Here is a 25,151-nt window from a genome sequence, read left to right as displayed (position 1 = left end):
TGACTTTAACAGTTCGGATAACGCACTCGACTGTTCTGCTCTTACAGACCTGAACTAACCAGAGACAGTTGCCTCGATTATGTACTTGCGGCAGCGCGTTGCTACCGTTCATGGCAGTGCGACACTGAATAAATATAGGGGAAACACAATGGGTATTTGTCGTTACTTTTGGCAATAAAAATGTTTTTGGCCTGTACAATTATAGGGAAAACACTGTCTTTTATCTGGTGGCTCCGTAACTAGAGGTCGACCAATATGGGTTTTCTCTGGCCGATGCCGATCTTTAGAAATCAGGGTCAGCCGATTAATGCTGCCGATTTATTTTGGCCGATATGTGGCCGATATGTGCTTGTTTTTAAACCTCTATTTGAAAGATAAAATGTAACACTAATATGTACAGAATTTCTCACAAAAACATTTATTGAACACTTCACCAATCTAAAAATGTATAATGTAAAAACATACTGTAGCCTATATTGTATAAATAATGTGTGAAAAATATATAAAATAAACTAAACAGGTAAGAACAAAATAAACATTGTCAAATAAACCTTTCAATGAAAAAATAAAGTTTAGTGCACTTATCAGCATTTATTAAACTTCTGAGAATACAAATCTGCTTCACAGAAAGTGACGTTATTATTAATCTCAACACTATTTCCTCCTAACTCCTGTTGAATCACATAAGACTAGGGCTATCTAAAGTCAATTCCTGTTCACCTTGTTTGTTAGATCATTGTTCATTTTAAGTGTTTTCTCTGTGTTTTGGGGACCCTACTGTTAGCCTACATGTCCTGTTGCACTCATTAGGATCTTATCTGAGAAGATTTCTGTCATTCAAACAACTCTTAGTTGTAATTTAAAACTCATCCAGCCAATTTAATAAAATTAAGGGTTTTATTCGTGCTCGAGTCCATAGATGCAGTTAATGGATACAGGCACGGAGAACTGAAGGCTCTGTTAGCAACGATTAGCAACGATTAGCTCCGTTAGCGGTTAGCTCCAGTTAGCTCCGTTATAGGAGTGGATGAGACTGCCATGGACAGGGGTAACAACCAGACTCTGATAAATGATATTCGGGGAGCTTCCACAGCGGTGTGGCCGCGGTGTTTTGTACGGTTTTATTAGTACAGTTAATCCCAAGGCAAGAACACCAGCAACATGCTACTGCTAACGGTAGCACCTGAAGTGGCTGCGTGAGACACACTGCGCAAGAATTCACGAGGGGAGGGGCTGGAGGCAGCTCTTCTGGGCGCGCTGTAAAAAATGTCGCCTATTCATGTTTTTAACACTAGGCTGCCCGCATATGCGCCTGCTTATTAATCGGCTTGATATTGGCCGATGCCGATTATGTAAAAAATTGCCAAAAATCGGCCGATTAATCGGTCGTCCTCTATCCGTAACCTACCTACTGCAATGTTAGCAATGTTTTTAACTGTGTTGTTTCTAATGGTTCCATTGGTTTTAAACTCTACTACCGACTAGCTTGAGAAGAAAAAGGAGGCGACGGAGGTGATGGAAGAGAAATGGTTGGAACTGTTTCTGTAGTTGAGGGCTGTAAAAGTCCCTCCTGCCAATAGCTAGTACCATGCTGAGCGGTTATGGTGCCAAAGCAGGGCCAACCAAGCACAGTGATCCTGGCACAACTATGATCGGGCCTGCATCTGCAGAGGGGGTCTTGTAGTGACATATTAGCATTGAAATGAAGGCGGATCCTTTTTTTGGCACTATAGGCCTAAGTAGTGTGTGCTGTCAGTCTGTGAAGCTAATGCTTCTAAATTATTATATTAACTTTATTATCATATGTCTGTCTTTCCAGATGGGCCTGGGCAGTAATGGGGCTCCTTTTGGGGCCCAGCCCTACGGTCAGGGTGCCATGGGGCCCAGCCAGCAGCTAAACCCTCAGCAGCAGCTCCAGAACAAGGCTTCTCTTGCCAACAGCCTGTCACCCTTCCCCAATGAGCTCAAAGGGGCCACTGTCACTAGCGTGCCAAACATGGTTAGTGCTTGTTATGCATATTGAGACATTACCAAACAAATAATAACACAAATGTTATTAGACAAATATTTAAACACATGAATTTCAGTCAATACGGCAATTCCCAGTGAAGCAAACCACTTGCTTCTTGACAAACCTCTCAGCGAATGCTAACACTGTATCGCTCATTTTGAGAGAAGGTGACGGTAATGCACCTATAAGCCGGATGCCAACTGCCGTAAAGTGAACGAAGCGAGCATGCACGTTAGTGTTTATTTGCCGTGCTGTCCTTACTTCACAGTACTTAACTTCCTTACTTCATGGGCAAATTTATTTCTGTCCACCGTTTTAGAACTGCGGTCACACCAACTACACTTAGGACAGCCGCGGATGCACTATCTCTACTTAAAAATTGATTGTGTGGGATAGAGTTGGTCTGATGGATGATGTCATCGCGATGTCAGGTCAGACATCATGATGCACATTTTTCTGCTACGGTGGTGGATATATACAGTACTGTAGCTGGTTTTGGGATGTTTTACTGTGGGCAGCATCATATGTCAAATCGGTAGACCTCGCCCACACTAACGTGGGAGCCAACAGGGACCTAATGTTTCATTCAGGTCCACCTCGTAAACTCTGAAATCTATACTTTTGATGTTTTTGAAGGTTGTTTACAATTACAAAGTTTAATTTTCTTTTTCTTTGTTGAAATACATACATCTGTCATCATTTTCTTGTTCTTTCGATCGATTTTTAATGATTATATGCTAAAATCATAGCATAAATATCCCACAATATCTACATAGACAGATTCATAAAATTCTATTTAAAAAAAACTTATCAGCAAACTCCACAATCTTCTTGTATAACAGGTCCCCAAGTACTTCTGTGATGATTGAGATTAAGTTTTTTTTACTGCATCATTTTTTAATAGTTGCTTAAGTCATATCCCATACACATGCATTATATATATATATATATATATATATATATATATATATATATATATATATTTTAAATCCATTTAAAAATATTGCTCTGCGCTCTGTGTATTTCTTGCTTTTTTTTGTCTTTTGCCAATAGCATGCCTGAATTTTATTGTACCATATATTAATTAGAATGCCGTATTTATTTAAACATATAGCACAGGCATTTGTCACATGCTTATATATTACGCTGTTACATTTTGTTTTGTTTTTGACATCGGGTGGAGGTATGAACAGTAAACTGTACTATTTGAGTATAGGGATGCCATGGGATTCCCACCAATTAATAAACTTGTGACAATACCGGTGTTTTTTGGTTTTGCTACGGGGACCAATTTGGCAGCTGCCGGGTTGAGACAGGAGGCAGCTTCCCTTTGGTGTCTAGGTTAACCCTAGACTGTATGTAATTATAATGTTAATCAGTTGGACTGTTCAGAGCCGTGCGGAGCTCCACGTTTGGCTCACAATCTAGTTTCTGGTCTATTTTCTCCATGATTGAATCTGGCAAGGAAACACACTGATAATCTATAGAAGAAGTAGAAGTATAAAGTAGCAGAAAATGGAAATACTTAAAAAAAAAAAAAAAAAAAAATACAAATATACACTACCGGTCAAAAGTTTGGGGTCACTTAGAAATTTCCATTCCACTCCATTATAGACAGAATACCAGCTGAGATCAGTTGCATTGCTTTTTTTAACCAGGGCAGCAGTTTTCAGATTACATTATGTGCTTACATAATTGCAAAAGGGTTCTCTAATGTTTTCTCAGTTAGCCTTTTAAAATGATATCAGATTAGTAAACAGAATGTGCCTTTGGAACATTGGATGAATGGTTGCTGATAATGGAAAATGTAGATATTGCATTAAAGATCAGCCACCCACTCAGATCAGCTGGTATTCTGGAAATTTTTAAGTGACCCCAAACTTTTGACCGGAAGTGTAGTACTTGAGTAAATGTACTTGGTTACATTCCACCACTAACAACGCGCTGTCTGCAAAGGGTGTAACAGTACACAGAAGTCATTTGCCTGTCTACAACTGTGGTATTGACAGGCCTGCAATCAAAAAAATGTTTTAACCCATTACAACATTTGTCTTTGTTTTTCTTTGTCAACCATGCAGCAGCCTCAGCAGCAGGCGGCAATGCTCCAACTGGCCGGCGGCGGAGGTGTGGCTGTGCCTTCAGCAGGCCCCACAGCCGACCCAGAGAAGCGCAAGCTGATCCAGCAGCAGCTGGTCTTGCTGCTTCACGCACACAAGTGCCAGCGACGGGAGCAGGCCAACGGGGAGGTGAGGGCCTGCGCCCTTCCTCACTGCCGCACCATGAAGAACGTCCTCAACCACATGACCCACTGCCAGGCCGGCAAGTCCTGCCAGGGTGAGTTGGAGCATTTGATAGTATCCTATAATGAAATCAAATTGATAATTTCCTGGGGTTGAAAAGTTTGTATAAATCAACCCTCCTTTTAACTGATTGAGACTTTGCTGCTGTGGGGTTAGATTATTAAATGGCTTAAGACTCAGTTCTTTCTGAACGTTAATCAATGTTCATGGCAATCTTGACAAAGTAAACAAATACATTCTGGTCCTAAACCATTTGAAGAATGGATCTTGTGTAAATTCTGCTTTGTTTGTTACCAAGTAGGGCTGGGCGATATGGCCTAAAAATAAAATCCCCGATTTAAAAAAAAAAAAAAAATCCGATTTAAGATTTAAATCGATTTTTTTCTCCCCCTACTTAAAATCAATCTGCAGATGACAAAGAAATTGTTCAAAACAAGTTTTAACTTTATTTTATTTTGACATACACGTGTACACGTGTGTCATACACACACGCACACACATGGGGCATGTATACCATTATGATTATTCATGCCAATTTTGTGGAAATATAAATTGGTTTGAGTGTTTTCCCTACCATTGTTTTTTTTTTTTTTTTTTTTTTTTTTTTTGGGGGGGGGGAATAAAGCTGTTTTCACACATACAGGTAATTCACTTCTCGTTCCTCGCTAAAAGTTCAAATCATTTTAACGTTATTGCGCAACCTTGCCCCTATTTTCACCTGTTGCTGAGTAACGTACATTAACATCCCATGGTCTCTTGAATGTAGCATACCTGTAAAAACAAACATCGAAGAGGAGCTCCGTGCTACAGAGCGGCGATTGCTAGTTGTTTAAGCCGCTACAGACCTCCGTCACAGCTCGGTCGTATCAGCGGCGGAGATTACAGTTAAGTAAGTAATGAAACGACTAGTTAAGAAAAGAATTAATGTTAGTCCCTGTCGCTGCCATGTTGTTTGTGTATCTCTATGGCAAACGCGCGGGGGGAGGGCTGAGCCCGTTCGGAGCTACGGGAGCCCAGAGGGGAGCGTCGGCGGATGTTAAGAAGCAAATCGATTTTCATTTAAACAAATCGACGTTAACTACACATTCGAGTTAACCGATAAAATCGATTTATCGCCCAGCCCTATTACCAAGTAGTAGTAGAGACATTGGAATGACAACATTTTGGGATGTCTCATAGATCACACAACTACCTTTCGTAGCCAGCGTTTGCATTTACAGTGAGTGAGCTGACGGTAGCGTTACGTTCAAGTTCAAAACGCCACATGCAACAGCTCAATCATGTCACTGACGTTACCACTTAACGGTACTTATTTAACGTTACTTAACGTAACTCTTCTACATCCCCTGTGGGACATAGGGCTGCAAAGACATCTCTCCATCGCATTTATTTCTTGGCAACATGCTGCACATCTCCCTGTGACAGATGCATCTTGTCTTAGCAGCTCCTTCAACTTTAGACACCAGCTAGCAGGGCCGTTTGTAGCCCAAAAAGGGCCAAATTCTTCTTAAGAAGGACAGCACTGTCTTTGTTTGTGGTGATTCACTTCTACTCTCTAATCTTTTAAGATGGATTTAAATAAGAAGGTTGATGATTGATTTCATTTTCAAAACTGTTACTGTGTTATTTCAGTTTCAAAAGGCAGCAATAAATAACACATTAACATCTAAAGGGTTCATGTAATTTCATACATTAGCAGTGAAATTAATTAATGCATAATAATCGTGATAATCGTGAAACCGTGATTATTTTTCAGACTATAATCATACCAACAAAATGTATAATTGTTGCATTCCTAGTTGGGAGTGGGCAGTTAAGATTAAATGTTGATAAACAAATGGCTACCAGGAAAACACGTGTTGTGGATTCACAGTGTATAAAAAATGACAATTTTAACACAGGCATAGTACTTAAAGGTCCAATGTGTAGGAATTTCTCCCATCTAGCGTTGAGATCATGTATCACAATCAACTCTTTCACACCACGCAGTTCAAAGTACATATTACAGCTATGGTAGCCTTCACGCTTCAAAAAGCCGGTCTCTTGCTCTTTTCAATATCCTTTTTCTTTTTCTGGGCGAAGAAAAATACTCCTGTTCCTGAAATTTGGATTTTGAATACGTGTGGTCCTCCATATTTCCTTCTTCAAACTTGCCGGGGCCGGGAAGCTACGATACCCATTAGCAGCACCTGTCAGTTTATCATGTGTCAGCGAAAATGCGAAAGGCGGAGCAGTATATCCTGTATGTCCCTTACCGGCTAACGTATTTCAAGATGGAGCATGAATATGGAGCATCTACCCCAGTTCATGCGAATGCAATTGTAAAATTTCATCCCAAAAGGAATACTTGGAATTGATGGTGGTGGTAAATATTCATAAAAAAAGGAGAAGTTTGTGAATGGGCAACACAGATTTTGATAATGAACAACTAAACACATTACACACTGGACCTTTTAAGTGACAGTCTTCTTGTACCTTTTCACGAACTACCGAGCTATTTGGCACTCAATTAGTGTGATGAACATCGTTTTATCAGTGCTCATCATCGCTCATTAATTAACAACCAGTTCCGACCTGGTATAACGGAATGACTGGTAGATGATTCACTCTCATCTGTGATATTATGTACTGTTTTTGCAGTATTGTTAAATTAAGCTCCCCCTCACAGCGCGGTGCAAGAACGCTTAGGCACTGCACCTAAGCTGTTGCCATCGCTGGATGCAAGATTTTGTTTAGTCCTATTCAGTTTTACCTCATTACTGTATCTGTGTAGCCAGCACTTTTTCACATCCGCTCCTGGTCTCCATAGAGAGGTCAGTATTCCAGCCATGACTATGTCATATCTTTCTGCCTAATACATTTAATAACATTCAACATCTACATAGACTGTCTATTCCGGTTAACTGTGTTATTACTGACCTATATCACTAACCGGACCACAATTTGCACTAACTGTATATCGACTCTTCACTACATTTCAGCATTTACATAGACTGCCTGTTCATATATATTGCGTTACAACTGATTCAACACCACCAACTAGATCATAATTTGCAATAACTGTTCTTGTTTTGTTTGGCTCTACACTACATCTCAGCAGTGTTATAGACTGTCTATTCATGTATATTGTGTTATTACCATTAGGCCTGTCACAATAACAAATTTAGCTGGACGATAAATTGTCCCAGAAATTATTGCGATAAACGATAATATTGTCGTTCATTTTGGCGAAGGTGCAGCTTCTGCTCCTCTGCAGGTCGGAGCTTCGTGGGGGCGGGCCCACACACACACACACACACACACACACTGGCGCAACTCTGACACACTTTCCGCACTCCGTGTCCGCGGACAGCTGTAGGCATGTACCGTTAATGTTCTGTGCATTGTCGGACACATGCAGCCACTTTCCTGAAACCGCTTGCGAGACTGACAAGTCCACAGCGGCGTGTATGTCCAAGCCTGTCTCCACCGCCTCCACCTGCAGGTTGTCAACTGTGGTTTGGAATGAAAGGGAGAAAACGGGACGCTGAGTAACACAGCAGATATCGCTCATATACTGTTTTTTTTGGGGGGTTTTTTTTGACGGTGCCTTAACTGCAAAGTGCTGCGGGAAACCCTGCTCCAACTCTCAACTAGCGTTTTCTGTCTCTCTCTCTCTCCGCCAGGAGTCCCACCCCCACACAAAGACCATGCGACTGACAAGAGGGTTCACTCCTCGTTACGCTAAGGAGCCGAGAGTGGTCCTCCAGTCTCTTTGGTAGAGAGAGAGACAAGGAAAACAAACAAGCATGCAAATGGAAATTATCGCGGCCGGAAAAATTATCAAGCTCATTTTTTTTTTTATCGTGCGATTAATTGATTAATTGACTATCGTGACCGGCCTAATTAACATTTCACTTTCGCATATCCTGCGTCTTACTTACACCTCACTTTGCAATGCCTACTTAAACTGCACTTTATGTAGCCTTTTGTATTCTGTATTATTGTATTGAATGTGAAACTGTATGTTGTCCTGCACGCTTATGCTTTTCTTGGCTAGGTCGCCGTTGCAAATGAGAACCTGTTCTCAACTAGGCTAGGTCCATTGTCCTTCCTCCACCAATTTCCACCAATTGGCAGTATGGTGTGTTTCTGTCTGCTGTTAAACCACTGGCCCCTGCTGCTTTCCTTTTAATATCAGCATCAGCAACGCTTCAATGAAACATTCCCCACAAGCTACTCTTGATTTAAATTTGGCTCTATGTCTTTGCCCTGGCTTTGGACACAAATGCAAAGTTAAATTTCAAGCCAAACATATTCAGAGGCCAAGGTGTGTTATGTGTGAAGGAGTCTACGGCTCTGCTTCCTGCATGCCAGCTCATTTTCTCTAGCTCAGAATCTGGGCTTCTCTGTGCCACTGAAATAACCGTGGAGAGAGATTTTGTTCCCTAACACATAGTTATCACCTCTAAGGTTTTAGATCTCTTAGCTAAGTTCATTTTCCCCTGAGGGACTTTGGAGTCTGCAGAATAACAATCTGTGGGCCTCAATCTGAGCTCTTTCCTTTTGTTGATCACTGCACATTGAATGTACAAAAACCACCAACATGATAGTCCTGCTATGTTTGAGTCTTTGCCAGTAGTATTGGGGTCCTTACAAAGATAATGAAGTTTAATTGTGATTATTTGTGCATAGGCTTTGGAGCTTAAAGCCAGGTAGTAATTGTACATGTATATGTGGTAATATTAAAAAGTGCAAGGCTGATTTTCGCCAGCTAGTGATTTCTTGTTAGATAATTGCTAGCACATTAGCCTGGCCACAATTGAAATGAGCACCTCAGTTTGTTCAGTCACGCATCAGGAAATACAGTATAGTTCCCTTTCCACTGGGCCAAACCAACAGCCTTCCAAGAGTGGAAATGTGTTTAGTGAGCTGACCACTAGGCCCATCCTTAAATCATTTTTATATAGCAAGTTATATTTTCTCCTAGATTTGAGCATAATGCAAATCCACATTTTGTGTACAATGCTGTTTTCATATAACCCATTTTCAGCCAGGTTAAGAAAAAAACAACCCTTACCTTGGAAACTCATGACTAATACATTTTTTTGTTTTTTAAATACAGTGTTAAGTCGGGCTGGGAAAACATATACCTGCTGCTTGGGGTTGCAAGAATGGGTGAAAAGCTGATGCAGAAAAACAACAACCATGTTGGTCATGTGTACACACTTTAATGTAAAACAAAACAAAGCTAAACATAAGACGAGAAAAGTCGAAAAAACAGCAGTTGTTTCATTTATCATTTCCGGGGTAAATGTGGCAGTCGTAATTCCCAGTGTTTATTTCTCGGTGGTGACCAAATAAGGAAAATTGTCAGTGTCAAGACTAAGCCCTGTTGCTCTCTTTCTGTCTCTTTTTTTTCTGCAGTGGCTCACTGTGCGTCGTCCAGGCAGATCATCTCCCACTGGAAAAATTGCACACGACACGACTGTCCTGTCTGCCTGCCGCTGAAGAACGCCAGCGACAAGCGCACCCAGCAGCGTAAGTACAAGAAGCAGGCCCGCTGTCGCTTGACCATTGTCGAGTCGCTCAACGTCACCACAACGCAAGGCTAAATTACTTCCATTAAGTATGTTGAATAAGCAGGACATCTAGACATGGCAAGCTCTGTGCTCGTTTTACAAAGGCCCCAGACTTTATCTCAGGCATTACGGGAGATTATGTTAGAGAATTGAGTTCTAGTAGTCTTAGAAAAGAAGCCTTAGAAAGAATTAGAAGAACTGTGGCTGTGTGAATTGTGGCTTTCCTGAAACCAGCCAAAGATGTTTGTTTGTAGACTGTTTGTGTATTTTACCATTCAGTCAATTTATTTCTAGGTTTGTGCTTTTCCACAATGACAAAAAGCACTCGATGAGTAAGAGTGTACCTACTGGGCTTGTAATCTGACACACACAAGGGATAGGAGTGTGATGGAGGGAAAGAGGGAGGAAACAGAGTTGTCCCGCTGAGCCATTGGCTGTTGAGCTGTTTGCTGCTGCTCCCCACTAGAACAGAGCTGAGTTTGACACTCTTTCTGCCTCATTCTAAAACAGTTTTTTTTTTCTGTTTTGTTTTTCACTCTCCCCATGTAGCTGTTGTCACAGATTCACAGTCTGTTCGCCATTTGTTTTCTGCATTACTTAGAATAGTTTCTGTTAGTTCTCTAGATTACTTACATTAGTTACTTTACACTTTTGTTCCCATTTTTTTTCTTTACTTTACCACTCTGCTCAGCATCTTTCATCACTTAAGTCATTCCAGCGTTGGTCTGTCCCTGTTTAGCTTGCGTGTTAAAGAATGTGACGCCAAGGCTTGTCTCTCCTGCCAACACAAGCAGAGCGCAGTATTTCTTTGTTCTGCCTCCTCCCATTTTTGTCTTTGCACAAACTAGGAGCTTTTTTAACCAGACCAAAGCCTGAACCCCGAAAAATATGCTAATGCTCTGTCCCCTGAAGGGATTTATGCATGCATTCAGTTCACTGCTGTTTAAAGCATTTAGCCTTACATTATGTTCTCACTGTATCATGTTGCCATGTGACTTTGTTTGCCAGAAGTTTAAATGTGAACGCATGTGCATTTGGTACTACCTGTCTTAAGTTTTCTACGTCTTTGCCATGTTTTCACCAAAGCAGATTATTTTTAATATTTATTGGGCTTGGCACAGTATCAACACTTGCATTGTGTTTGCGTACTCTCGCTGGAGTAAGCAAGATGGTCAACAGTTCAAACTGCTGACAGCATTTTCAGTATGATTGTTTTTAAGTGTTTTGGACTGACTGCTCCGTCTCTCACCCCAGCCATGCTGAGCTCCCCCAATACGGGCCTCCAGAACCCTATGTCCTCAGTTGGTGTGGGTCAGCCCAGTGCTCCCACCATCAATACCTCAGCCCCCATAGACCCCAGCTCCATGCAGCGAGCCTACGAGGCACTTGGGCTGCCCTACAGCAGCCAGACCACTAGGCAGGCCCGGGGGGCCCCAGGACAGACTGCAGGTGCACAGAACGCACAGGCCCAGCAACAGCTTCCACAGCAGATGAGACCCATCAATGCACTTGGTAAAGCCAAACAGTATGATTTTATTCCTATATTTTCTATGTGCACTTTTCGAAACCTTACGATATTGGGTCCCCTCTCAAATGTATGTATGCATGTATGTATTGATTGACTTGTAAATGCACACTCAACTGCAAGGCTTTGCGAAATGTGTCTAAAGAGTTTTTTTTTTTTTTTTTTTTTAAAGAAAAACTCAAAAAAACTTTAATTCAAGTGTTTGTTGTCAAGCTGCTATTTTAAGTATGTTTTTTTGTTATTGTATAAAGTAATCTTGAGTTGTAGACATGGTGGCCATATTGTATAGTCTGAGCTTTGCTCACAGCGCTCTTTATTTACAGAACGCCAGATGGCTCTTGGAGGTGCGACACTGGGCGTGATTACTTCAGAACAGACAAACCTGCACACGGACTCCCTACCCAACGCACTCAACACTAACAAGTCAGTCCCAGCCAATAACTACATTGCATTCCTTGACCCTACACTTTTTTTTTTAATTGCAGGAAAGAAGCTACTTAAAAGAAGCTACTTAAAATATACAGGTTTAATTGATATGATGCTGAGTGCAGTTGCCTGGAGAAAAAAAATTACACTATATTTAAAAACACAGAAATAAAAGCTGTAACTTCTGTCCGTCCTTCTGTTCCACCTCCAGTCAGCTGCTGTCAGACGGGTCTGCTGTGGGCTCAATGGGCAACCTACCCACAGCAGCACCCATCTCTGCCACAGGCACCAGGAAAGCGTGGCATGAGCATGTCACTCAAGACCTGCGCAATCACCTCGTACACAAACTGTAAGTGCATACCCCTGCTGGAGAACTGTAACTGTTTGAGAATGATCGTTAGTCTTCTTACTTGTTAAGTCACCCTCTTTCAGTTTCAAACCCTGATTTTAAAAGCAAAGTTTTGAAGTCCAGTAGTAGAAATTGGAGCGATTCATTGCTGCAAATTCTGTTCTTCTGTGGCAGAGTACAAGCCATATTCCCTACCCCCGACCCGGCAGCTTTGAAGGACAGACGAATGGAGAACCTGGTGGCCTACGCCAGAAAGGTGGAGGGGGACATGTACGAGTCAGCTAACAGCCGGGTAGGTTTCCTGAAACGGGCCTCAATTAGGAATAACTCACCTTTTCAAGGCCACGTGTAACCTGCTGGAAAGCAGATAGAAAGCAGGTTTAAGACACTTTCACATTGGCCTCACTTTTCTGCCCCGGAAGTTGCAGTTGGTCTGACTCTGGTCTCGTTCGCTGCAAAAAAAGGAAAACAGAATAGGGAATGCTGGGTACGCTAGCATACGGGGTAAAGTAGAGTTCAGGTTAAATATTGAGGCATGTGAACCCAGTACCACATCAATATCACAGGAAATACCGATTTCAGAGTTATTACACTCCAATGTCACTTGAAACTTTACACATATTGCAAAGTAAGCACATTCACCTCACAATGAGGCATTTCTATATTACAATTTTTTTTCTTTTATACCATAGTGCTTTTTACTGTTTATAATTAACTCATAATTAATTTCCATTTTTTTGGAAAATGTCATTTTGCAATTAATTTATTGCTAACACATAGTTGAGGCCTTGATGGGTTAAACACACACACACACACACACACACACACACACACACACACACACACATTTGTTTCACTATCTTTGTGGGGACCCGTCGCGTTAACATAATGCATTCCCTAGCCCCTTACCCTAACCTTAACCATCACAACTAAATGCCTAACCTTAACCCTCACCATAACCTAATTCTAACCCTAATTCTAAAACCAAGTCTTAACCCTGAAACAGCCCCTTAACCTTGTGGGGTCCAGCATTTTGGGCCCCACAAGTATACTGTATTCCCCGGTTTTTGGACCCCAGTATGCTTATTGTTTTTGTCAACTTTACTGTCGCCTTCCACTTACCTCTTTTCTCTCCCCCCCCCACCACCCACCCACCCACCCCCTCCCCAGGATGAGTACTATCACTTCCTGGCTGAGAAAATCTATAAAATCCAAAAGGAATTGGAGGAGAAGAGGCGCTCAAGGCTACAGAAGCAGATCATCAACCAGGCACCTATGGTTGCCCAGGCGACCCAGCAGCCAGGCCTTCCCCAGCCCAGTGCCTTTGGCCCAAGGCCACAGAGTGAGTACAGTGTTTACAAGGCTTACAGAATTTCAGGCAAAAGCTCAAATATTTTTAAAGTTTCTTCGAAAACATTGTTGGAACAGGGCAATTGTCCTGGAACTTGAAAACTATGTGTGTCCTTAATATACCTGATATTGAATGCAGTTTCACATATTTCCATCTTGAATACTAAAAAGAATTATCCTCGGCTGCAAAGCTGTATGGTCAAGTTGACATATTACCCAGCCGGGTTGGGTCATACTGATACCGTTAAATACTGTGAGACGATTTGTGTACCTGAAGAGTTTGCTATACCCTTTATACTCCGGTAGATATACCTTTTAATGTCTGTGGTTGTATGAGGCATATCATTGTGATAAGGTTTCTTGATTTGTCAGCTACTTTTTTCACTTACAAAAAACATTCCCATTCCGTTATTTTATCTATAGATGATGCTTATGTTTCTTAATTTAATTAATTAAAGACAATTGCCCTATATCCAGCCATTTATCATGTTAGATTTCTTTGTATTCTTGTATAAAGTTGAGAATATTTTGCCCATAAATGGAAAACCATGCGGTGTTTATGTTAAGTGGTTATTTGGCTATTTTCATTACAGCTGATTATGTTCTTTAAGCTGTCTTTTGGTTCAGTGTTTTTTTTTTTTTTCTTTATAGATGGACCTGTTCCTCTGCCCAACATGCCAAATCAGATCATGAACCGCATGCAGGTTTCTCAAGGTACGCCTTGGATTTTGCATGTTGCTCATGATATTTTCTAGTCTGGGTATCACCAGACCAAGCTCAATCTTTTAAGATTGAACATTAGTCTGGGGAGTCTGCTCTGTGTTTTCTACTGCACAAGAGGCGTGATCAGCGGGCATAGTTCAAATGACTCACGCAATTGGATAGTCCTTCAACCAATCAGACCAACGATCCGGGTGACGTAGCATCAACAGCGGCATCAACAGGTTGCTGCGCTTCGGTGGCCGGCTTGTTGAATGTAAACAAAAAGCTGCTTGGTTGCTTCTCTATCGTCATCGTGTTAAACCCGCCAATAGCGCGCCAGGTGGATAAGCCAGTATGTGATTGGTTCCCGCAAATTAGTAACGGTAGCAGGATAGATAAACGTACAGGTTTCCAGCCTGAGCTGCAGGGCGAAATCAAATCGCCGGCAGATCGGGCTGGGTTTACCCAGTCTAGGTATTTTCAGATTCAGATACAAAGAAAACAAAGATGTGGAAGATGTGCAAATAAAGAGGAACAGAAAAGATTATTTGATTTTGAGATAAAAGGATAGAAACTAAGCTACATTATCTGGACGTCTGAATAAATAAACAGTGAAGCAGAACACATTCACTGAACGCTTACTGAGGCCATTAAAAAGGCAAGAAAGCATCAGGAGGAGACAATAGTTTAATTAAAGACCTGAAGAAAAAAAAAAAAAAGTTAACTTTTAACACTATCTTGGTATTGCGTAGTTCTTCACAATGTGTTTGTCCATTGCTGAACATTGGTCCACTCTTCTTTACAGGAATCAACCAGTTTAACCACATGGCTCTGCCCAATGCCCAGATATCCCAGACACCAATGGGAGCCCGAGCTGCCTCACCTATGAACCACCCACAGCAAATTAACATGAGCTCCGTCCCAGCAGTAAGGAGGGCAGGGGGGAGGGCACGCAAATCACAGAGTGCGCCACACACACACACACACACACACACACACACACACACACACACACACACACACACACACACACACACAGGCATATAAGTAACATGAGCTAACACCCAGTCGCTGGTAAATTCACACAAGCTAACTCAGGCTTATTAAAAATGTAGTCGATTGATCAGGTCATGAGCTGGTGAATTTTAAGAGTGACTGTACCAGGTGGACATGTAACAAAAAAAGCAAAATACCTGCTGTTAGAAGCAGGTAACTTGTAAAGAAAAGAGTGTATTGCTCTACACAGTGTAGCATTGAGTCAGATTGTGCCAAGCAGAGCTTTGGGGAACCCAGGTGTGGGATAGAGACATGGACCTTTTAGTACAGCATAATACGCCCTCTTGCGCAGTGAACATAAGATGTCATGGTTATCATGGCAATTATTGCGAATTTTTGATCCTGTGTAGAAGTGGCTACAACTCAAAGTGTGCGAAGAGTGAAGGGGTCTGAATACTATCTAAAGCTCATCTGTGATGAGCTGAAATCAGCCAAGAATAAGCTTTGCTGATGTATATTGGTCAGGCTCTAATACATACGATAATGTTTTAATCATTAAAAGCTAATACTAATTACTAATAATTGAAAATATGTAATAATTAAATTAGCATTATATTTATATATATTTAATATTTTAAATCCTATATGAAAAAACATAGTTTCAGTTAGGATTTTACCGGCTTTCCTGGACGACCTAAATTAGATGTGGTGAAATATGCAGAGCACTTTAAAGAAAGCACTAACGTGTTCTTTTATAACAAAAACAAGAATCGATTACTCTCGTTATTATTTCAGCACTATAGACAATATAAGCCTCTTTCTGACCAAGTAGTTACAGGAACATAGTTATAGGAACAGTCCACTTCTAAACACTTCTACTAACTACTCTCCCCCAAAACCGGTTTTTCCATTTGCATTCACACTGGCCAAGTGGCCATAGGAACTGACCTTTTGTTTTTATAACACAGCCATCTAACCACCACTATAGGGGCTTTCTGACTGGAGGGATTTTTGCAGTTCTTAGAACTAAACGTTCCTAGAACACTTTTTTTGTCGTGTTCCGACAGGGAAAATTTGTGGATTTTTAAGTTCCTCTGGCCTCAGTAGTGTACTTTTTTAGCTCCTACTTCAGAGCAGGGTCTTTTCCCTTTTCCTAGGTGTACTTGATTGGTCGAACTTATAAGTCACGCCCACTGCCATCTCGGAACTTGCAGACGGAACAACAACCAACAACGGGACATTTTTATTCATCATTAAATTCACTTCTGACAACATTTTAGGTGAGAAATCAACTATGTAGAGGTCAAGTATGGGCCATTTTACGAAAATTGATGGCTAATTGCAAATTTTGTCCGACTGTGTGTCGGGAGTTCAGCGGCCGGTGCTGCCTGTGTTGCTGCCTCGCCGCCCGGCCCGCCTTCCTTCACAGCCCCTGCTGGGAGGTAGATGGAGCTCCATCACAGCTGGCAGCCCACGGCACTCCATACCTGCGCAAAGTTACCGTTTTTTGGGTTAATGGACTACCAAACGCCGCTGCCCTGACAGAGCTCCAGGGCCTGCAGTTCCCCTCTTCCTGCTAAATGGCCGCTGTGTGTGAGTGAGAGCGCGGTCAGCGAGCTTGTTACGCCCGTTAATCTTACGTAGTTAATCTCATAATGGATATGTGTGTTGATTTATTTAAACAAACGATCGGGGAAATAAACGCCTCTTGTCCGCGAGTCTCATTGACAGAGCCTGCGGCTGGATGGAGCTCTATCAATGAGAGCTAGCTAGCCTCCTCTTAGACCTCTGAAACAAAACCCCTAATGTTCACAAAAAAGCATAAAATTGAAATCGGACACCATAGTTAGCTTTATAGACCTTGGGGGTAAATGTTCTATAAGTGGCATGACGAAATTCAAACTGTAAATATACGAAAATTATGCCGAAAGTGTAGCAACGATCTTTCCCATAGGATTAAATGGGACACATAGCCTAGCTAGCAGCTCCTCCTAAGGAGACCCCTAATGTTCACAAAAATGCATTAAATTTAAATTGGACACCATAGTTAGCTTTATAAGACCTTGGGGTAGCTGTTTTTATAAGTGACGTGACGAAATTCAAACTGTAAATATACGAAAGTTATGCCGGCAGCTGGCAGCCAGCCGGCTCCGGAGCTCCGCCGAGCCCCGAGCCCCGGTCGTCCAATAACCCAGAAACGGTGAGTTTCACTGGGTATGGAGTTTGCCGCTTTCTCGTCAGACTGTGTAGCGCTCCTAAAGTTGAGCAAAACATATACGTGAATTACTACGAGAATGGACGGAACTCGGAAAAGTGGACTGATGCGGAGGTGTACGGCCTCCTCCATGCTGCTTTGTTGTTGTTGTATGTGGCGCTAAGGTCTAGTGACGATGCTATAAAGACTGTTGCCGTGCTTGCGTCACTCCCTTACCCCTCCTACCAGTCCCTATGGCCACTTGGCCAGTGGGAATGCAAACAGAAAAAAAGATTTTGGGGGAGAGTAGTTCTTAGAACTGCTTAGAAGTGTACTTTTCCTCTAAAAAGTACAAGTACTATCCGGTCGGAAAGCACCTTATGTGGAAAAAGGAAAAGACCCTGCCCTGAAGTAGGAGCTGAAAGAGTTACAGGAACTGCAGCCAGAGGAACTTAAAAATACCCAAATTGGTCCAGTCGGAACACGAGAAAAAAAGGGTTCTAGGAGCGTTATGTTCTAGGAACTGCAAAAATCCCTCCGGTCGGGAAGCGGCTTATAGACACTAGAAGCTGGAAGACTGTGAAAGAGACCGAAATCTAGACGAGTGACACACTAAAAAAAAAATCTCTGCTACGAGCACATTCATACAGTCTTATTGTAGATGGAAGAAATTCATTGTAAACCATTACTGCATTATTATAGAGTTGGAATGCCACTAATGTGATTGATCTTTGCCATGGCTCGTGCTTCTGGTTTGGTCAGTGGAGACTCCTGTTACTCTTCTCATAGTAACATCAGCTTTTCCTGCCTTGTAGATGGGCATGTCTCCCTCCAGGATGCCCCAGGCCCAGGGCATGATGGCCGGACATGGTGGTGGTAACATGGTAGGCCAGACGGCCAGCCAGGGACAGTTTCTGGCTCAGACCCAGTTTCCTCCAGGATCAACTGCAGGCGCTGCAACAGGTGCCATGAATGTCACCGTGGGGCCTGGCATTGGCCAGCCCCCTGCCCAGGCTGCCGTCACCCAGGTGAGACATGAAGAGAGACGAGGGGTGTGGAGCTGTAGCAAATCAAGTCGGATAACTGATTGGTTTGGCTGTTTTCAGTGATGCTCTCCTTAGAGTTGCTACATATGTGTGCTAATTCCACCCAGCTGCTGCGGAACTAAAACTCTTACTTCCACCAATCATACTACACACTAATTTTTCTTAAATTGTTCTCGTACCAATCACAAGATGCTCTCTAAACTCAAATTGTGTGTTGTTTGTCTGGTTGACCTTATGACTGTACGTATGTCTGCTAATCTTGTGTGTGTATGCGTATGTTCGCCTGCCCTTTTGTGTGTGTCCTTCTCTCCAGCAGCAGCAGCAGCAGAGCGCTAACCTCCCCATGAATGCACTTGGCCCCTCGCTGGGCCCTCAGCTAGCCTCCTCCCAAACCCCCTTGCACACCACGCCTCCGCCTGCTGCCTCCTCCGCTTCCACGGCTGGGGGGGCCACTAACCTGCCGCATCCCCAGCCCTCCAGCCGCAGCTCCACCCCCACCCTCCCTGGCCCTGTCCCTGCCCGGGGTGCCACCCCACCCCGCCCCACCCAGCCCCAATCCCAGGCGGAGCTCCCTGCAGCAGCACAGACTCAGCCCCTGCCTCAGCCCCCTACCACGCCGGTGAGACTGACACCCTCAGCATGCCCTCCATTCTGACCCCCCTCCCTGCAAATTCCCATCCCTCTGACTGCCATGTACCAACCAGTCTCATCCACGTCCACCTTTCTGTCTGATAACTGCATCTTCAACACTGTTTGAAGCATCCATCACAATGGGAATGTTACATCTTTCAACTTAAGGGAGCAATGAAATAAACATGGGGGGTGTTCATCTGTGTCGTGGTTTCAGCCCTGCATGTATAAAAGCAGTTGAGCTGTTGACAATACCTCATATTCGTTTTCTCTGTCTCTGCCTCTATTACACCCCGACCCGTGTTTCAGCTGTCTCAACCAGGGGCGAGTCTGGATAACCGGGTGCCCACGCCGGCCTCAGCTGCCAGCGCTGACCTGCACTCGCAGCATGTCGGAGCAGACCTGCCTGTTCAGGAGGTCAAAGCAGAGGCACACCATGACCAACAAGAGTTTGAGGCTGCTGGTGGCAAAACTGAGCCCAAGATGGAGGTGGGTTGAAGCGATATGTACAAATACACGTCAACTGATTCATCTATCCATTTGTTAATTTATGCAGCTTTTAACTAATTTGTGCATTCTCTCTCTCCAATGATTCACCCTTCCCTACATTTGTTGGCAAAAATAAAGTTTAAATAAAGTTTTATGTAGCCTGACTAGCTGAGTCTTAATTTTGCATGATCCATCTATATATTTGTTCATCAATTCATATATTTTATCATTTGCCATTAGACCCTAAATAAATAAAACATTGAAGTTGAAAAAAAAGTGTGATATATGAAGTCCTCGGTTTTGTCATTGTTAACAAAATTCTTACTCCATTACCAAAGTGTTAAATAGATCTAAACAATAAGTAGACTTGAACCTAAACAAGGCCAAAAGGAAATTATCTTTTCATCTGTGGAGATTATAACAGGAGTATCACCCTCAGCCGGTTTTTGTTACGGTCGAAAAAGAAAGTTGAGTTGAAATGAATTTTGTGATTTTGAGTAGGGATGCTATGATACATCAGATCTGCTTTGTCCCTGACACAGACCTTTTTAAGCGGATCGGGTATAAGCTATGGCTACATTAAATACATTTTAATTGTCAATGTCCTTATAAAGTTGCTCCTCTTGCTGTTTGCTGGTAGTTTTCTCCTGCTATTGTTTGTGAACTTCATTGCGATTCTTTATATGAGTGATCGAATTGGTGATGTTGAAGGATTTGACACAGCATCCTTCTTGCATTACTTCGGCCTTGCAAGTATTGCATAATGCTTTTTTTCACTGTGAAAAACATCCAGACCATACACCAGCACCGCCCTGACACACAAAACGCGGCTAGATGGAAATAATCACCGGTCCAGTTTTGCTCATCATGTATATATTAAAAAAAAAAACATCGGCAAATAACGATATGAATGCATGTTTATCAAAAGGTGAAGATTTAACTTTGATTGAAACACTGCCTAATTTAATACATTTTGTGGCATTAATGCTGCTTTGTACCTTTTACACTCCTTTATCCCTTATTTGAGAACTTTAGATTGTCAAAATGAGAATTTCATGGAATGCACACTTAAACTTCTCAGTGACCCACAAACTCGCACCTAAAGTAACCACAAGGGAAACGTGTTTTCCTGCAGAAAATCAAGGTTTTACATATGAGAGATAAATTCAGTCATCAGTCATCCAACTCTTTGTAGTGTCAAGTTTTAAAACATGACTGTGGTATAATGAGTCATTTTACTTTTTGTCTGTAGACTGAGAAAGACTTTGCTTCAGCGGTGGTGGTGAAGAAGGAGGAGCCAGAGGAAAAGCCGGAGCCAATGGAGGTGGAGGAGAAAAAGCCGGAAATGAAGGCGGAACCCAAAGAAGAGGAAGAGGGTGGAACCAACGGCACAACCTCCTCATCCCCCTCTCAGTCACGGAGGAAAAGTAAGTCTAATTCCAAGGGATGAATAAAATCTTTGTAGAGTCTGTGACTGATCCGCTCAGTAAGCAAAGAGGGTTTTTGTCATTGCCACTAATGTTAATACACCCAATCTTTGCCAACTGTGAGACAGTCATGACTTATTATGAGTTTCATTTAAACTTATTATGACAACTCTGAACAATGCCCAGACTCTTGAAAGCCTTCTTTGATCTTGGCAGCATTTTACACAAATAATGAATGGGTTGTGCACCTGCTGTTAGAATATACCTGACAAATCATGATACCCACTTGAAGGTCATATAATGTAACGTTTCAGGGTTTTTTTTCCTCTACAGTAAACCCTGCTTTGCCCCATCTTTTCTTATTTACTTTTTCTTTATTAATTACAAATACCTTTCCTTTTCCGTTGTTATTTTTTTTCAGTCTTTAAGCCCGAGGAGTTGCGCCAGGCTCTGATGCCGACTTTGGAGTCGCTCTACAGGCAGGACCCCGAGTCGCTGCCCTTCAGACAACCAGTAGACCCTATGCTTCTGGGTATCCCTGTACGTAGCACACATGCACATAACCTTTTGGAAATGATGAAAAGTGTTGCTCCTGCGATGTCGTTAATAGTTTGATTTTGGTGGTTGCACATACTGTGATTTTAGCTGCACTATTTTAGCTCTTTTGTAGGTAACAATACAACTTTTTATCTGTCCTTCTCTCTCCAGGACTACTTTGACATTGTTAAGAACCCAATAGACCTGTCCACAATAAAGCGCAAGCTTGACACGGGCCAATACCAAGAGCCCTGGCAATACGTTGACGATGTCTGGCTGATGTTCAACAACGCCTGGCTCTACAACCGCAAGACATCCCGTGTCTACAAATACTGCTCCAAGCTGGCCGAGGTGTTTGAGTCAGAGATTGACCCTGTCATGCAGGGCCTGGGATACTGCTGCGGGAGGAAGGTGAGATGAAGGCTGAAGACTGCCAAATTACTAAAAATCCAATGTTTACTTCCCCTTTCACTCATGAGCGTTGTTTGGTAAAACACACAAAAACTGTTGACTCAGTAGGATGAGCGTGCATTTTACTTTTCACCATGCGATTGTGAATATTTTAGTGCTTGGTCCTCATTGCCCAGCACTAAGATGAGGCAAATTTAGATACTAAAGAGTAAAATTCAAATAATAACTCTGGCTGATGCTTTTTCTGCTCCTGAGGCGAAGGATTTGTTTAAAGTTTTTTCACCACCTTTGTCATCTTGCTTGTGTCTGCAGTACGAGTTTTCCCCTCAAACCCTCTGTTGCTATGGCAAGCAGCTCTGCACCATACCTACTGGAGGCACATACTACAGTTACCAGAACAGGTACGTGTGTGTGTATATGCATTATTGAGTGTTTGTCCGTGTATATATTTGCAGTTATGGATGTCTGTAAACTCCACTATGTATCGGATAAAAAATGATATTGCACTAATTGGAATTTGAATCTCTCTGAATCGTCTCTATGCGTGTTACACATTTGCATGCGCAGTTGTTCATTAAGTGTTTTGATGGGCAATAAATGCAGCCATTTGAACTGTATTACCCACCCCCTGCAGCCTGGGATCTGTTCCTCTGTAGCTCTAGAGGGACCACTGTAATTCAGGCAGTCCTGTCATCCTGACAGCTTCGGCTTTAATGGCTCTGCCTCCAGGTCCTGGCACGGCATGAGACTACATAATGGTTTTGCCCACAACATTTCTTATCAGCCAAGTTCCAGTGTTGCACATACAGGGAAACACGCTGAGGACTAAACCCAAAAGAGCGTCAGACACAGAGCAACAAAGCAGTGTGTTGATTGTGTTTTGCTCAGCATCTATCGAGGGACTGAGTGAATTCAGTGTTGCGGGCCCTCGCTCCTGTATGACAGATGAAAATATATCGCGTTTTGCCACAAAAATGTTTGCTGATCAGTGCCCTTTCCTCTCAGTTAAAAGCAAGCAGATGACTGCACGTTCCTTAAAAGTATAAATTATGAAATTATTTGCGGCCCCTGCTGTATAAGCGGCTAACTGCAGCCCTTTTTACAACTTAAACCGGGCACGTTGAGAGCGGAGCGGCACAGAAGCAGTAGTGATACAGCACAGCCTGACAGACAACATGAGGCTCCTGCAGCGCAGGCCATTTACACTCTCAATGGGAGCTCAGGGATTCCTCACTCTGTTATAAAACATAGAAGACAAGTGTTATTTTGTGCACTATTGTATTGGACACACAATAGCTGAATACTAAATGAATGTTGAATGTGCTGAATGTTAAATGTGTATTTTTGCAGGTATCATTTCTGTGAGAAGTGCTTCAACGAGATCCAGGGGGAGAGTGTGACGTTAGGAGATGATCCTGCACAGCCCCAGACGTAAGTAAAATGCCTGTTGATAAACCCACTATTAAAAAAAAATGTTTACAAAATATTAGGCCTCATTCACTGTTTTATTATTTTATTATTTTGCTTTCTTGCTTTGGGGGCCATACTTTTCTCTTACAACTACTAGCAACAACAACAACTTCACCACTTTCTTCATGATACACTATGCGGCAAATGTATTTCCTTATATAGAGAAATGGCGGTGTAGCAGTATGCCGATTGCAAATAGTGGGCCTGTCAATTTTTGTGTGCAAAATAAGAACTTTTCTGCGCCTGTAGTGAGGGGAGACTTCCCCTGTTTTTTTTTTACCAGCCTTAGTGTTTTTTAGATGCTTATTATGTATGGATGAAAGAATTGTTATCGTGGCCCCCCATAGACTCGGCCAGCAATAAGAAACGCAGAAACAGAGAAATACAACAGTGTTTTTGTGTGCGTCTTGTTTTTCTCACTACCTCTTCTCTTTTCCCTTTCTTTTCTTTGACACTTCAGGATGATATCAAAAGACCAGTTCGAACGGAAGAAGAACGATGTACTTGACCCTGAACCGTAAGTAGACACAAACCCCACACCGTCTCAGAGGGAAGGACTAATACTGACAGAGAAGCATGTTTTTACTGTACTTCTTTTTCAGAAGTTAGTCTCATATGTGTTGAACAATCATTTTACTGCTTGTTCCAACTTAGGTGTTCCTGATTTAAAAAAGTTATTTTCTGCCACTCAATTCTGGCTTTGTTTTTGTGCTCTCTGATCAATTACTTAAGCTTCAGTGAGGCCTGAGGGCAACTCAGCAGCGCCACCTGCTGAGTGGAACTGTCAAAACTCCCTGTTCATTGACAGTTTTTCCATCGGAGAACGCAGGCTCCTAGTTCTCTGATATGCAGCGATTGCCTTTCACATTGTGACTTAGTGTATAATAGGATGTCATCCCACAAAGGCACAGTTGCATTAATTGCTTGCTGTCTGAGCAGTTAAGATATCAACATGTATACAAATGATGGCTATCAGGAACAGACAGTTTTGAGAATTGGCAGTGTTTGATCATTTTCAGTTGCATTAAATAACCAATGCATCAGTCATCCATGTCAGAGCACATGTAGAAGTGCTACATTAACAGTAACTGGCAGGTGCTGTTGACGTAGTAGTGCTAGTTTTAGCATTTTTACCATTTGGCCAACACTCTTAATGTAGCAGAGTGAGTCAGGTAGCGTTTAGTCTATATCTATAGCCGCTTTCCGACCAGAGGGATTTTTGCAGTTCCTAGAACCCTTTTTTTTTCTCCGGTTCCGACTGGACCAATTTGGGGATTATTAAGTTCCTCTGGCCACAGTTCCTGTAACTCTTTAAGCTTCTACTTCAGGGCAGGGTCTTTTCCCTTTTCCGCATAGTGGTGGTTAGATGGCTGTGTTATAATAACAAAAGGTCAGTCCCTATGGCCACTTGGCCAGTGTGAATGCAAATGGCAAAACTGGTTTTGGGGGAGAGTAGTTAGTAGAACTGTTTAGAAGTGGACTGTTCCTATAACTACATTCCTGTAACTACTTGGTCAGAAAGAGGCTATTGATGTTCCACTTCTGGGATTGCTCCGTTGCCGACGGAAATTCCACTGAATTTCGCTCATTTAGGCCAGATATCCGTTGCCTTGGGCTTCCTTTGTGCATTTTAAACTCCGGTCGATTTATGAGGACTATGGTTAACCTTTTCTCAGATCTCTGCAGGGTAAATCCAGACAGATAGCTAGACTATCTGTCCAATCTGA

The 25,151-nt window shown here is 42.4% G+C and overlaps 1 protein-coding gene across 7 annotated transcripts in view; it reads left to right on the top strand.

Moving 5' to 3' along the window:
* Window positions 1–25,151, top strand: part of crebbpa (CREB binding protein a) — a 68,026-nt gene that overhangs the window by 31,138 nt on the left and 11,737 nt on the right. For 4 of the 7 annotated variants that reach the window (XM_036000399.1, XM_036000400.1, XM_036000397.1 and 1 more), the window contains exons 3-21: window positions 1,820–1,999; window positions 4,090–4,345; window positions 9,718–9,831; window positions 11,127–11,384; window positions 11,721–11,820; window positions 12,035–12,172; window positions 12,347–12,464; window positions 13,343–13,514; window positions 14,174–14,236; window positions 15,030–15,151; window positions 18,230–18,442; window positions 18,777–19,079; window positions 19,400–19,579; window positions 20,832–21,006; window positions 21,428–21,546; window positions 21,715–21,954; window positions 22,267–22,355; window positions 23,305–23,385; window positions 23,885–23,941. In XM_036000399.1, coding sequence (XP_035856292.1) covers window positions 1,820–1,999; window positions 4,090–4,345; window positions 9,718–9,831; window positions 11,127–11,384; window positions 11,721–11,820; window positions 12,035–12,172; window positions 12,347–12,464; window positions 13,343–13,514; window positions 14,174–14,236; window positions 15,030–15,151; window positions 18,230–18,442; window positions 18,777–19,079; window positions 19,400–19,579; window positions 20,832–21,006; window positions 21,428–21,546; window positions 21,715–21,954; window positions 22,267–22,355; window positions 23,305–23,385; window positions 23,885–23,941 — 2,978 coding nt within the window. The remainder of the gene's footprint in view (window positions 1–1,819; window positions 2,000–4,089; window positions 4,346–9,717; window positions 9,832–11,126; window positions 11,385–11,720; window positions 11,821–12,034; window positions 12,173–12,346; window positions 12,465–13,342; window positions 13,515–14,173; window positions 14,237–15,029; window positions 15,152–18,229; window positions 18,443–18,776; window positions 19,080–19,399; window positions 19,580–20,831; window positions 21,007–21,427; window positions 21,547–21,714; window positions 21,955–22,266; window positions 22,356–23,304; window positions 23,386–23,884; window positions 23,942–25,151) is intronic. The other 3 variants (XM_036000398.1, XM_036000401.1, XM_036000402.1) reach the window with 3 other exon arrangements.

Source organism: Sander lucioperca, chromosome 4 (assembly GCF_008315115.2).
Source record: "Sander lucioperca isolate FBNREF2018 chromosome 4, SLUC_FBN_1.2, whole genome shotgun sequence".
NCBI lineage: Eukaryota > Metazoa > Chordata > Actinopteri > Perciformes > Percidae > Sander > Sander lucioperca.
This window is presented reverse-complemented; position numbering and strand designations above follow the sequence as displayed.